A 15,183-nucleotide genomic window follows, 5' to 3' on the forward strand; every position below is an offset into this window, starting at 1 on the left:
TATTCAGTCTGACCCTAAGTAACTGGGTACCTTATCAACTAGGCTTTTAAAGGCTTTGAAATGATAGATGTCTCCCTTCAAAATAACCTTTCTCAAAACTTTTTGAAAAGGAGGACGGAAAAGTGATCATAAGGAAAGAAGAGAAGATGTTCTGAGAATCACCCAGGGGTTATACAAGTCTCTCATACCTGCTAAGGACCTTGGGGATGGGCTCTGGAGCTGAGAGTGTTTTGACAGCAGGAGGGTCATTCCTTAGGGAGGTGGGGGTATTGGGTGGAATCTTGAGCCTCTGAACAGCCTTCTCATCCTTCAGATAAACACAGCCTTCTTAAATCAGTTTTTTTTTACCCCCCCCCCCCTAATTGTATTCGGCCAATTACCCTACTCTTCCAAGGCGTCCCGATCTCTGCTTCACTCCCTCTGCCGATCTGGGGAGGGCTGCAGACTACCACATGCCTCCTCCGATACATGTGGAGTCGCCAGCCGCTTCTTTTCACCCGACAGTGAGGAGTTTTGCCAGGGGGACGTAGCGTGTGGGAGGATCACACTATCCCCCCCCCCCCCAATTCCCCCTCCCCCCCAAACAGGCGCCCTGACCGACCAGAGGAGGTGCTAGTGCAGCGACCAGAACACATACTCACATCTGGCTTCCCACCCACCAATTGCGGGTGTAGGGCCAATTGCGTCTGTAAGGACGCCTGACATAGCCGGAGGTAACACGGTGATTCGAACCAGTGATCCCCATGTTGGTAGGCAACGGAATAGACCGCCACGCTACCCGGACGCCCCTTTAAATCACAGTTTAAACAGTTTTGTACTCAGATTCAGTTTAGTTGGTTTTCAGAATTAAGGCAATCAAAAATGCATTTTTTTCATCATCCTACTGAAACAGCAGGACATAGCCTAAATCAAATACTGTATATCCAAAAAGTACAAGACCCCAAGTTAATCACATGATTTGTTTTAAGTGTTCAGTTCAAAAGTCAGTGTCCATTATAGTTCTGAGAGTAATACCTCAGCCCTGCCATTGAAGATAGGTGATTGCATATCTCGGGGACTGCCCACCCCCATGCAGCTGCCTTCTGAGTCTGAGGTCAACAGCTCCTGCAGGGATTCGGTGGAGTTCGCCTTGCCTGACTTGACCAGGCATGGGGAAACCACTAAGAGGAAAAAGAGGCCATCGGGTGAAATTATTGTAATCCCTTGCTGTAAAATTAGCTTAATTGTGGAGATAACTTATTGTGGTGTGTCATGATTTGGTCTGAGTACATAGTAACAGATGGTAAATCTACAGTAAATGGATACTGACATGTAAGGATGGTGTTGAGTTAGATCTATCCTGTTAAATAACATGCAAGATCCAAAATATAGCTTAGCTGGATGTGTGTGTTTATTTTGTATATACCTGTGATGGGGGGGCTCTGAATGATATCAGAGAGGGTGTAGCCTCCAGAGCTGTCAGAGCGTCGTCGTGGTTTCTTCTTAGCTCTAATCTTGGCTTTCTTCAGCAGCGCTTCCCTTTGAATGGGATCACGATGACAAAAAAATTATTTGACTACTTTCTATTTCGGTAAAAGAATAAAATCTCAACCAATTTTAAGGATAATTATGACGGAGACAAATTAAAGCTTTAGAACATGGGTCTCAAACTCGCGGCCCGCGGGACGTTATTTTGTGGCCCCCTACTTGACATCAAAGTTTAGTGTTAGTGCGGCCTGCGCTTGCCCTGGGCTTTTATTTTTCACTTATGAGCTACCATAGCGCAGGCTCATGACAGCTTCCGGTGTCACGTTTGTTGTCAAGTCATGGTGCGTTCCCATTACGTTGGAAGTTGTAAATTGGAACGACTCGGATTTCAGACTTCCAGTTGAAATGTCCAACTCGGAGCTCAGAAAGTCCGACTTCCGAGCACAACTTGAACGCACCATAATGGGCAGCGCGAATTAGCAACGGTTGAAACTTGATTGAAACTTGATTCCGGAGCGACACCAAGTGGAAGGAAAATAGATCCTGTCAGCAAACCCCAGTTATGTCTTTCTCAAAACCTGCCGTGAAGAGAAAAGTTGGTGACGAGCACAGACAATTTCAGGAAAAGTGGGAGACAGCATATTTTTTTGTTGAGCACAGAGGCAGCCCGACGTGTCTTATATGCACCGAGAAAGTTACGGTGCACAAGGAATACAACATCAGACGTCATTACTCGACTAGACATGCTGATGATGAGTATACAAAATACCAGGGAGATGAGAGAGAGAAACGGGTCGCCAATCTTAAAACATGTTTACTGAAGCGACAAGATTTCTTCAAGAAAGCTAGCAAAGATAATGATGCAGCAGTCGAAGCTAGCTACGTGGTGAGTGAGATGATTGCTAAGTCGGGAAAGCCATTCAAAGAAGGGGAGTTTGTTAAAAAGTGCATGTTACAGGCTGCAAGTATAGTCTGTCCGGAAAAGAAGGGTCAGTTTAGCAACATCAGCCTTTCAGCCAACACAGTGGCAGAGCGCATTTCTGACCTGTCAGGTAACATATATGATCAACTGCGTGAGAAAGCCAAACGTTTCTGTGCATACTCAGTCGCTCTTGATGAGAGCACAGACATCATTGACACTGCGCAGCTCGCAATCTATGTCCGTGGTGTTGACGACAGTTTTGAAGTGATGGAGGAGTTGCTCACAGTGATTCCAATGCATGGCCAGACCACCTCTCAGGAGATATTCCGCCAGCTGTGTGATGCCATTGTGGATGCGGGTTTGCCATGGAAGAGGTTTGCTGGAATAACAACCGACGGAGCGCCATCAATGACAGGGAGGAGAAATGGAGCGGTGGCACTTGTTCAAAAAAAACTGGAAGAGGAGTGTGTGGAGGAGGCCATTGCTCTGCACTGCATTATCCATCAGCAGGCCCTTTGCAGCAAATGCCTGAAGTTTGACAATGTGATGTCTGTCGTTGTGAAATGCATCAACCATATCAGATCCAGGGGTTTAAAGCACCGGGAGTTCCGTGCCTTTTTGGAGGAAATAGAGTCAGCATATGAGGATGTGCTCTACTTCACTGAGGTACGTTGGCTCAGCAGGGGAAACGTCTTGAAGAGGTTTTTTGAGTTGAGAGCAGAAGTGAAAGCCTTCATGGAGAAGGCTGGGATGGCTGTTCCTGTGCTAAGTGATCCCAAATGGCTCATGGACTTAGCTTTCCCTGTTGACATCACACATGAGCTGAATGTACTGAACAAGAAATTACAAAACCAGGGGCAGCTTGTCAGTGCTGCCTATGACAACGTGAGATCATTCTCCACAAAACTTGTGTTATGGAAAGCCCAGCTCTCTCAGACAAACCTCTGCCATTTCCCAGCATGCAAGGCACTCATGGATGCAGGCACACCATTCAGTGGTGAGAAGTATGCTGATGCCATTGTGAAGCTACAGGAGCAATTTGATCACAGGTTTGCAGAGTTCAAGACACACAGAGCCACTTTTCAAATTTTTGCTGACCCCTTCTCCTTTGATGTGCAAGATGCCCCTCCTGTGCTTTAAATGGAGCTCATTGACCTGAGCTTATTTGATAGCTTGTTTTTTTTTTTTTTTTTTTTTTTTTTTTTTAGCTTATTAGTATTCCATCTTGTCATAACAGAACCTGGTGTCCCCTTTTTGTCTCACACTGTTCGATTTTGTTCCTGCACTTGTACTGTTACCTGTCTTGTTTTGATCACCTGTATATATATATATATATATATATATATATAAAGATTGAAAACATTGGATCGGTTGTACTTTTTTTTTTGGAATACTTGCGGCCCAGCCTCACCCAAACTCTACCTCCAGCGGCCCCCAGGTAAGTTGAGTTTGAGACCCCTGCTTTAGAAGATGACTAAGACCTTCTAATGTGGTCTTCTATGTATACTTCTGGTAAGATCCTGTGTTGATATGATGCAGCTACTGGTTGCTTTCAATAAGGCTCTGTCCCTTAATTGATTAAATAAAAATGATGGCTCTTTTTCTGATGTGTGCCCAAATTAGAAGAGTGCCAAGATTTAAAAAGCCAAGCTTCTAAGCCAAAAGACTACATTTCTCATTACCCACCAACTTTTGTCATCAAAGGTAATTTACTTTTTTTTTTAATATATATATATATATCCTGAGTACATAAAATATCCATCCATCCATCCAAACCGCTTGTCCTCCTCTCAGGGTCGCAGGGATGCTGGAGCCTATTCCAGTAGTCATTGGGCAGCAGGCGGGAGAGACCCTGGACAGGCTGCCAGCCCATCAGCCCAATTAGAATACCAACATTAAATGAATCAACCACGAAATCATTCCCAACAGTAACAGTTTGTGTACCTGCAGGAGTGCTCCATCTCTGGTTCTGTTTTGGGACTGAAGGCCGAGTCAAAATCCTCATCCTCATACACGCTGAGGTCTGGAGCATCGAGATATGGGGTAATAAGTCTCTTTTGCATGGCAGGGATCTAACAAAGAAAAAACGTCAAGTTAAAACAATGTAGGCTACATATCAGATTCTTATTATTTACCTAATTCCTGTGGAGTATCTACTGTTCATGACAAATTATAAAAACAACTTAAACACAAATGCAAAGAAAATCAAGACAAACAAAACAGCCACTAGGGGGCCATAGTGATGAGCCAAAAAGGCACTCCTTGACCATCAGTCAAATTCAGCATGTTGCAACGCCTAAATTACTTTGACAGCAATTATGATTCCTACAATTCATTTGCAATGGCCAGATTTGGTCTTGAGGGCCAAGCTGAAGACCCAGATTAGCCCAGATTTGGGCTTGGGGTCACATTTCTGCAACTTAGAAATAGGATAAATAACCTTTTGAAACAGACCATGACTGTTAGACAATATACCGATAGCAAAATGGTGAGGTGATTTTATGCAGTAAGCTATGCTGTGAGAGGCATCACAATAATTATGGGGAAATCAATTTACTAATACTTTGACATGAAGTGCAAAAGCTTCTGCATCATTTTGTGAAGTCAATAATTGTGTCTGAATGTCAATCTCACTGAAATCCACTTGAGTTTATGAAATACTTCTGAAATTGCGCTCTAATTTTCTTTTTTTTAGTAGCAGGATTGATCTGAATGAAATCAGTGATAGATATGTTACATGAGCTTAATTATTTTTCCTGAGCTCATACCTTGATCTAATGCTATTGCCACCAATCACTAAAAATCTTGACATTCAAAAGCCAGTTATAATTTGAGAGTTCCACTTGAACATTTTCCTCATAGAAACCATGACAGACATCTTCTTGTGACAGCTATCACTGCTGTCATTTCCTTTTTTACCCATAATTCAACTGTGGATCAGCAAATGCCCTAGAGCAGCTATTCAAAATGTCTGCCCCCTGGTCCTTTGATTGGTACTTCAGTGCAGCAATGTGGAAATCCAGCAGAATTGAAAGTGCTGAGATGTTGGTTGAGGCTTCTAATCTTTCTTATAGTCCCACTGATAGAACAAGCAAAAGTGCCTTTTGTTTTGTCAAACTGTAAAATAGAACGTATTCCCCTTTTGGTACATATAGTACTGGATAGTGGATGAGGTATATGGGGAGAAAATGACTCACCATCCTCCTGTAGGCTGCAGAGAGCTCCAGCAGCACTTCATCACTGAGAATATCCAGAGCTCTGGGGGCAAGACAAACATGGAAGCAGGGGGATAAAGACAAATATGAAAAAATAAAAGGAAAAAAGATTTTTCCACTGTCTATACTGATAGTAATCAGAACAAAAGAATCGTTGCTTCTTCTGTGTATAAACCAGTATTTCTGTGTAAAAATAAACCTTTAAATCAAAATGTTAAAAATCTTTTAGTAACAAGCTCAGAAAATTACTGGACCCACTTACTTTGACTCCAGGAGGGCAGCCATGTTGAGCACAATAAACTGGAGGCAGGAGAGTTTCAGCTGCTCAGCATTGTACATGGCAGCAAATTCCAGAAGCTCTGCAGCATTTTTCAGAGTCACTAGTATGAGGAAACAAGAAAAACTTAAAAATACCCTCCTAGAAATGCAGTCTAAAGATGTGATGAAGTTATGATATTGAAATATGCTTTTCATTATATATGCTTTTAATAATAAAGAGCAATATAATACAGAAGACATGAAAAGTGTAGGTAAAATGTGTTTAAGTCTTGGGATGGGTAGGAAGAGAGAGAACGTACATTTCTCAGTGATGGCAACCTCACACATTTCTTTCAGTCGTGTAATTAGGAGCTGGTCAGCCACAACAAGGACATTGCAGACAAACTCTACATTCAGAGACTCTGAGGGGAATAAAGGAAGAGAGTTCGTCTGACTAACAAGTACTGTTGTTTCATTACTTTCTACAATACAGAGAGTAGGTGAACAGCTGTGGAATCAAAAAGGATGGGTACCACAGAGCAATAACATTTTAAAACATGGTTTCAGTCAGTATAAAACTTGACAACTTACCTTTGATAGTGGGGGACTCATCAGTATAAAGATACTCAAGAATGACCTGCAGAATGTCTGAGCTTGTGGGCATCACAAGTGCAGTACAAGAAGTGGCCTGAGGAGGTGTAAAACAGCAGCATTACCTGCTCTGGTCTACAAAGTTTCATACTCAGATTTACCATAGACAACATTTTGCAATCGTTAAGCTTTTAGTGAAGTTTACATGAATGTACAACTGTTACGGATATATTAATTTTTATCAAAAACTGTCATACCTCTATCCAGGGGTTCCCGAGCATACTGTGAAAGTATTCTGAGATGAAATAGGAAAGATAAAAATAGTCATTGCCATTCACTTTCCTTAACTGCAACACAGTCCAACCACTTTATAAAAAACAGCAGTTTTTATAAAAAACAGAATTCAAGTCACTTCAAATCATAAGAAATTATACTCTGGCCAAAGAACTCTCACAGCACATCATTGAACCTGTTCAAATATTATTTTTAAACGTATCCTTGGTGATCTGATCACAAATGGAAAGTTCTAACACACACAATGTGTCCTCAAGACATCTTGAGATCCCATCACTCAGGATGCATTCGGAGGTGGCCTGGGAATCTGGGATGCATATATCCACATGTGTAGTGCAGTCTATACGCAAACGTGTCTCTGGCCACATTGTGAGACCACCTAGTCAACTACATCAGCAGATATACATGCTCATTAACATGTTAATTCTGCCAATGAACAGAGACGCAGAAAAAAAATGTCAAAGGGCCAGAAATAGTTGGTGTTTCTAGCATGTAAAAAATGTACACAACAATCTTAACAACATTCAGTGAGTATGTCTTATCTCTAGTAGTTGTTGGTTTTATGTAGGCTGTTTTCATTAATTTAATTCAATTTTATTTTACAGAATGTAAAAATATACAACAGATATGTTTATTGGCAAGAGTGACACACCTTCAGGCGGCAGACAGCAAGCAGAATGGTGCCACTGATTCACCGCTTTCAGTGACTTCACTATTTGGCAATTTTATGAGTTTTGTTCATCGCTAGGCTGTATTGTTTTGATTTTGAGCATGTGCTTTGGTGATGTACGTAGCTATTTGCACACTGAGTTTGGAAACAAAATCTGATCACAAGTGGTCACAGATGCACGTGAAGATGCATTCTGAAGCCAGGTGTGAACAACAATGCATCCCCCTGTCCGCTTATGATTGGATCACCCAAGACAAATCTTAATGCCATGTCTGTACAGGGCTCTTGTGTGCTGGTCGACACACATATGCTGAAACTGTGTGTGTGCCTCTTGGTTGATGAGGTGTTAACAACACTTTCTCACCAAGTCTGGCGCACAGCACACTTTTGTGGCAAGGAAACTCTTTCCCATCTTCGGATTTCAGAGTGACGTCACAAAGGTAGGAGCTGTGGAGAAACAGATTCACATTACAGTGAATGACTTTTACCATGACAACTTTTGTGACATGAATAAATAGACAATAAGTAACACTTGCCACTTTTTCTGGTTGAATTTGGGTTTGTTTCCAGTTTTTTTGTGTATAAGATTTATCTTTCCATTTTCATATTTGACACCATCCAGTCTGTCAGGGAAAAAGAAGAAGGGTGTTAAAAATAATGACATCAAATTGCCTGCCTCCAAGGCAGAGTATTCAAGAGTATCACACTAAGCTGCACTGGTTCCTCACCGCCCAGAGAGACTCCCCATGCCCAGCTTCTTTGCAATGCCCTGTAAGTTTTTCACAGGGTTGGTCCCCCCCTCACTGGCTCCAGCTTTGTCACCTTTGCCTCCCTTTCCTTTCTTCCCTGGTTTGGAGCCCTTGCCCTTAGGTTTGTCCCTGTCTCCTTTGGTTGTGGGGGATAGGGAGCAATATACCTCAAGTGCTGAGCGACCTCTCAGGCTCAGGTCTTGCAGGTTGCTAATCAGCATCTCCTGCTCTGGATGCTGATAAAAGACAGAAGGATAACTTGCACTAGAAAATAAAAAGTTTATGCACTGGGGGGGGGGGGGACACCATGCAATTAAGCTTCCTCACCTGGTTCTGGTCCAGTGAAGCCCTGGACACTCTGGGTCTTGCCCCATGCACCAGCAACTCGCAGGAATCAGTGTAGAGGAATTGTAGGGCGTATTCCAGCATCTCCGGGGGGATCTTTTCTAAGATGAGCAAATCACAGCCCACTGCATCCTCACTCCTCCTCACCTCTCTATCCGGGTCCTCATCGACCTCGCTGCTCTCCGCCACAAACAGCTTCCGGAAGAACTCAGACCTCATGGACAGAATGTACTTGTGGGCAGGGAAGGTGCGGTCTCCAGCCTGTAGTGTCACATCATGGATGCTGTCCATTTCATCTGCCTCCTCCAGAAGGCTCCGGAAGTGTTGGGAAAAGGAGGATGGAGAGATGATGGGAATCTCGTACAAGCTGGATAAAAGAAAACAGATGTTTTTAGTCCAATTCAACATTCTATCTTTCATAATACTGTTGGGGATCTGTCAAGAATCTTAAATGGTTTCCTTTCTCAAGTAATTTTACCTTATTTGAATATCATGGTTTCATAATGAATGGTTTCTATTTAATAATCTCAAGACCAAACAGGCTGAGCAAAGAGATCAATACATTTTTTGAGTGATTCTCTCCTTATGGCCCAACATGACAAAGTTCTCCTTCTAAATTATTTTTACATTGATGCCTGGTGACACTCACTGAAATATTCATGAAATAAAATGATTTATTCTTATAATTGGTGCACATATCTATGCATAAAAAATGTACACACCTTGACAGAGTGCTTTGTGTTGAGACAAAGGATAACCAATTATAGCCAACACAAAGCAGTTGTACTCCTTTTTTTTTTTTTTTTACTTTACATGATTCCTAACCAATAATCACTTGCCCAATCTTGTGCTTAACTTTAAGAGAAAAACACAGAGGAAATACCACTGTGAAATACCAATGGCTCTGTTGCATGTTATAGGGATAAGAAATACGTTAGTGCTGTTATGGCTCATTGACAACAGGCCCTAATGAAGAGTATGATGGCCAGTTGTCATAAAAGACTTGTAATTGATTTGCCGTCCATTTTCATTTTCAAAGACTTCTTTAAGAAAACATCCATCTGGTTTGACAGAATAGTGTGCCCTTTAATCCAATTACCTAATATTTTAGAATTGTGAAAATCCATTGGTTCTGTTCAATGTAAGACTGTCATGGGCTAAATCCTAAGTATTAATATTAAATTCACCACAGAAAATTGGGGAGAGTTTATTATATTACAGAAAAAGGTAAAGCACAATTCATTTTCTCTCTCTGGTACATCTGCCATGTACTTATTATTAGCTGGATAGTGAGGATGAGTGCTTGCTGATCTCACTGTTTAGGCTGTGAACTTAAGTCATGTTAAGTGTGTTCAGTTACACAAAAATAAAAATACTTACTATCATAAATATTAAATGTTATAAATAGTTAATATTTGTTTTTAAATCCTGGACCTTTGTACCAAAAACAGTATCTACCATGTTTTTGGATCAGACTGGAGCACTCCAAAATTGCGCCCTTTTGAGTCCATGGTGATGCTGACTGCTCGGTGGACATTGGGAAGCTTCTGCAGACGGATACGCTCATACACTGTTCCAGCATCAGAATGGCCACACACCTCTACACTAATATCTGTAGCATAGAGTAAAAAGAGGGCAAAAAAACTTTAAATAAAGTAACAATAAGGCAATAATTATACTATTTCCATGCAGAAATTCTTTCTAAATATTAACCAAAAGTGATTACATAATTGAGAGACCATTTAACTTGATGACTTAATGATTAGGTATCCTATATTCCTCACCTTTCTTTTCCACAGACTTCTTATATTCTCCAGCCCACACACCAGTGAAGCCTTCACCTTCCTGAGTCACAAACATCATGCTGGTTTTGCTGAGAGCAATGTCAGACATAAAAACCTGTCGCCCATACGCCCACCTGCACAGTCTGACTGAGCTGCCTGAGGAACGCCAGCAAAACACCTGAAAATAAGTTAAAAGAGCGAGGGAAAGAGAGGTAAGAAAGTGTAAAGTGATAAAAGGGCAGGTAAGGCCACAAGATATTTGCTTTAAGAGTTGTTTCTCAGTAACCCTGGACCTCAACAGCAGAATGAACAAAATTGCCTCTTATCCTTGCTGTCAAGGCTTACCCTTCCAGCCTCATCCAGGGCAAGGATGGCCACCTTCTCTCCTCCTCCCTCACTTAGGACCTGTGGGTCCACACGGTGGTCAAGGCTGCCTCCGCTGACTAAGACTTTCTTGATGTTAAGTTGCCTTTGAGAAAATTAATAAAAACCTCATGAGTAAATAAAGACATAGGAACAAACCCTATCATAAAAGCTGGCAATTTAAGTTGCAGTATCAGAATCAGAATACTTTATTCATCCCTGAGGGGAAATAGGGGAAATTGTATGTCCAAATTACAGTGCTGGTTATTACAGAACCCTCAGAAAACTGTTTCCATGATCAATGATTTTTTTTGCAGAAAACTGAACCAATTATAAAAACTTAAGAGAGACCATGGAATCATGCAGAAAAGTGAAAAGTGGCACACAGCTGACCTTTGTGCTGGCTGTAGTGCTATTATTGTGATGTGACCAGTGATTTAAAAACTGTAGCCAAGAGACAAGGTCTTTACACCTTGGGTCAACATTCAAATTTGAACATTACATGTAAAATTTTTGCACTACAACGTATTTGTTTGCACAGAAAAAAAAGAAAAAGATTCCATTATATTCAATCTATTATCTTGCAACCTCATACACAATACATATATATCAGGTCTTGTGTGCGTAAGACCTGATATATATAGTGTGTTTGTTTGAACCTGGATGCCTGGTGAAGGTCTGGGGATCTAAATATTGCTCTAATGAATTCTTCTCAAGTGCATGAAGTGTGGGGAAGTCCACTTAATCAAAACTGAAATGTACTGAAAATGTTGGTCTATAAAACTTTTTTGTTCTTGTTTACATTCTTGTTTTGCATGGCTACTAATGGAAAACATTCTGATTTAGAAAAATCAAAACGCTTTATTCTGTTCATAAACACAGTTAATTGAGTAAAGACAGTTTTCCTTTTTTTTTTTTCTCATTTATTTCTGATTTTCTCCCAATTTAGTGGCCAATCGATCCCTATTTTAGTTCAAACACCCACCCTCGTACTGCATGCGTTCGACAACTGCATCTCCCCGGCCGGCAGTCTCAAAGGAGACGCCTCGCCACTTTCGTGACAAGGCGACTCCAGGCCAAACCACTGCTTTTTCCGACACACACAGAGACGCATTCATGTGACGAACACAAGCCGACTCCGCCCCCCTCCCGAAGAGAGCGTTGCCAATTATTGCTGCTTCATCGAGTCCGGCCATAGTCGGATCTGACGAGACCGAGGCACGAACCCCGGTCCCCAGTGGGCAACTGCATCGACACAAAGCTGATGCTTAGACCCCTGCACCACCGCGGACCCCATGACAGTTTTCCTAAAGATTCAAAGATTTCTTTTTAATTACAACTTAAATCTAGTTAAAAATGTTTTCATGGCTGCAGGGTATTGCAGAAATTGATCATCAACTATTATAAAATTCTAAAAACCCGATGCAGAATTTTGAAATGATTACCAGATTTATTTAAGGTCTGATTATCGTATGGAGAAACTGATGGTCCTCCTCATCTATCAATACACACATTCTTATATGTAAACAAAATTAATTTCATCATGTTTGTATTTGATTTTTCCCTCCCCCTTTTTCGCCTCAATTGTACCCGTCCAATTTCGCCACTCTTCCGAGTCGGGAGTCCCGGTCACTGCTCCACCACCTCTGCCGACCCGCGGAGGGCTGCAGACTACCACATGCCTCCTCCGGTACATGTGGAGTCACCAGGCGCTTCTTTTCATCTGACAGTGAAGAGTTTAGCCAGGGGGACCTAGTGTGTGGGAGGATCACGCTATTCCCCCCAGTTCCCCTTTGCCCCTGAACAGGTGCCCCAACCGACCAGAGGAGGCGCTAATGCAGCAACCAGGACACATGCCCACATCCGGCTTCCCACCCGCAGACACGGCCAATTGTGTCTGTAGGGACACCCGTCCAAGCCGAAGGTAACATGGGGATTTGAACCAGCAATCCCCGTGTTGGTAGGCAACGGAATAGACCACTACAATACCCGGATGCCTCTTGAATTTGATTTTGACCAATTGGAGTTCCAACCATCTATGATTAATGAAAAAAAAGGCTTAATCCTGTTTTATAATTCACCTGGAGGCCAGCTTCTTGCACTGGTATTCTGCCAACAAGTAGACATCACCCTTCTCAGTCACAACCACTGTCACCCCGTTACTAGCTGCTGCCATAGAAATGTTGACATCCTTGTGGTGCAGTGCTGACACCTGCCGGGGGGCCGTCACACACTTTTCCCCATTGGGATCTAGCAGGTACCCTGAAGATTGGCAGCAATAAGAATCAGACATCACTCACATAATTTCCTAATGATAACTGTTGCGGACTGGGTTGAGAGATTAAAAACACATGTACAAAGAAATATGAGGACATTAAAAGGTTGCAGACTTTTGGAGTTTACACCCTACCCAACTGCCCTCCATTGAGTCCCATTGTGTAGACGGCCTCGCGAGTCCAAAGTACTGTGTGGAACCTTCCTGCTGCGACTCCAATCACAGTTCTGCCCTTTAGGGTCCTAGAGAACACCTGTAAACCATGGGATGTGGATGCTACTACAGAATAAATTGCATTTTCACTCCAAGGTATAAGTGTTCCTACATCGAATGCAGATGATTGTCAAAGGACTGATAGTGTTTTCACATCATTTCTCATTAACCTCAAGAACTGTGTCCATGATCCAATACAACTCAGAACACATTTCATACATTTCTGTCCTTGTGAGAATGATGATGTCATGGTATCCTATTTTTATGTATTACTGGAGTCTCATCTCATTTGTGGTAGTAATGGACAAATGTACAGCTGTTCAGATATCCACAGGGATGCATAAGTGAGGTCTTGGTTATCAAGTACAACAACCTAAATGCACATCTCCCACCAAAAGCAAAAATTTGCACAATTTCTGCCGGAGAAATCTTATCAAACTGACTTGGAGACAGTATGTAGCTTGCAACTGAATGTTTAACAACTGACTGGCCTCTTCCATTGTTGTCCCACAGTTTAAATGCCATCTTAAACATTTACAGTCATAGGAGTTTGGCCAACTTTTTGATTTCATTTTATACATTTCAAACTGTAAAATGTTGAACACTAAAAATCTAATGACCTAAAAGCCAAATAATCAAATAATTCTATTTCCTCCCTACTTGATATGCACAATCAACATGGCAGGTCTTGCCGATGTTACTCTTCTTGCTATGTTACCTGTTTAGGGCCATGTGCTGAAGTGGGCGGAGGAGCTAGGCCGAGCTGATGGTAATTGTTGAGGCCAAAGGTGTAGACATAGCCCTCCTCCGTCAGCACCACTGTGTGGTCTTTGGCTGCTGCCACCTGGGAGCAGTGGTGGGAAAGCAGACCCTCCACCATCCGTGGAACCTGTGGAAAAGAAGAAATAAAAGCAAAAATTGAGAACAATGATGAGCTAAGTAAACGAGAGAATGAGTAAAAATGGAGAAAAAAGTGCATAAAATTGAATCCCTATTTGAAATTTAGTGCTGACCATTCAGGGTATTAATTTTCATGTTCAAAAACATAATATCCTACAGAGGGTGGCATCTACAGTAGAATTTTCTACACAAAGAAATGTTTACATGAAACAGGGGTCTCACCATATAAGTTTGTTCATCCCCATGACCAAGGCGTCCTCCTTGTCCATGTCCACAGGTGAAGACCTGGCCCTTCTGAGACAGGAACACAGAATGGAACTTACACAGGACAACCTAAAAGGCAAAAAAAGACAAACACAGGGAAATGTTTTCGGAGTTTTTGTTTTTTTAAACTAGTTGGTTACTATCCATTGTATGTGATTAGACAAATTAACTAGGAATCTCAACAGTCTTGAGGAAAATCATTAATATGAGACAATAGGAGACAATGTTTATCATAATAACTAATATAATCTGCCCTCGTTGTGGTGGCTGTGATGCATCTCTTTCCATGTCCCTGGCCAAGCCCTCTAGTAGAAATAGTAAAACACTGTGCCAATATAGGTTGCGGCAGAAGTGGAAAAGCAAACATCATTACTAATACATTGCTGCCCTCAAGCCCTCAATAGAGCGTGAGGATGTTTCCTGGAGTATCACATTGATGGGGACATCCATACACATATACACACCAGTATGGTTCACTTAATTAAAACATGTCATTCTAGAATTAATATTTAACCCTCCCACCACCTGCTGAATTGGGCTGACAGGACAAAGGCTGTGTGTCTGTGTGTGGAGCACCTCTGGGTCGTTGTTTGGTCATGAAATGGGATCCACCTGACCCCCACTTAACATTATGAAATTAATCTTCACTACAAGTTCCCAGGTCTGCAAAAAACCCCAGAAATGAATTCTGCTATGTAAAAAGCACCAGCATTTGCAGCATAGAAAAGCTAAAAAAAAAAAAAACTCTTTTCAAAAGCTTTTGCCACAAAAACCCTTACAAAACCCAATCTTAAAACAAGTTTAAATGATAACTTATCTAACAAAGACATTTAACATTACCTAATCTGGTAGTACCTGTACACAGACCTTCGG

At 41.8% G+C, this 15,183-nt stretch overlaps 1 protein-coding gene across 2 annotated transcripts in view; it reads right to left on the bottom strand.

Annotated features, from left to right (window-relative positions):
- The window catches only part of ibtk (inhibitor of Bruton agammaglobulinemia tyrosine kinase), a 42,716-nt gene that overhangs the window by 17,847 nt on the left and 9,686 nt on the right, over positions 1-15,183 (bottom strand). For both annotated transcript variants that reach the window (XM_056285704.1, XM_056285706.1), the window contains exons 6-25: positions 14,269-14,379; positions 13,865-14,035; positions 13,069-13,186; positions 12,740-12,920; positions 10,641-10,764; positions 10,296-10,473; positions 9,970-10,123; positions 8,494-8,878; positions 8,146-8,402; positions 7,954-8,040; positions 7,782-7,864; positions 6,711-6,748; positions 6,454-6,550; positions 6,183-6,284; positions 5,867-5,984; positions 5,587-5,647; positions 4,334-4,461; positions 1,406-1,518; positions 1,015-1,160; positions 189-307 (exon numbers count right to left, since the gene is read on the bottom strand). In XM_056285704.1, coding sequence (XP_056141679.1) covers positions 189-307; positions 1,015-1,160; positions 1,406-1,518; positions 4,334-4,461; positions 5,587-5,647; positions 5,867-5,984; positions 6,183-6,284; positions 6,454-6,550; positions 6,711-6,748; positions 7,782-7,864; positions 7,954-8,040; positions 8,146-8,402; positions 8,494-8,878; positions 9,970-10,123; positions 10,296-10,473; positions 10,641-10,764; positions 12,740-12,920; positions 13,069-13,186; positions 13,865-14,035; positions 14,269-14,379 — 2,771 coding nt within the window. The remainder of the gene's footprint in view (positions 1-188; positions 308-1,014; positions 1,161-1,405; positions 1,519-4,333; positions 4,462-5,586; positions 5,648-5,866; positions 5,985-6,182; positions 6,285-6,453; positions 6,551-6,710; positions 6,749-7,781; positions 7,865-7,953; positions 8,041-8,145; positions 8,403-8,493; positions 8,879-9,969; positions 10,124-10,295; positions 10,474-10,640; positions 10,765-12,739; positions 12,921-13,068; positions 13,187-13,864; positions 14,036-14,268; positions 14,380-15,183) is intronic.

Source organism: Lampris incognitus, chromosome 9 (assembly GCF_029633865.1).
Source record: "Lampris incognitus isolate fLamInc1 chromosome 9, fLamInc1.hap2, whole genome shotgun sequence".
NCBI lineage: Eukaryota > Metazoa > Chordata > Actinopteri > Lampriformes > Lampridae > Lampris > Lampris incognitus.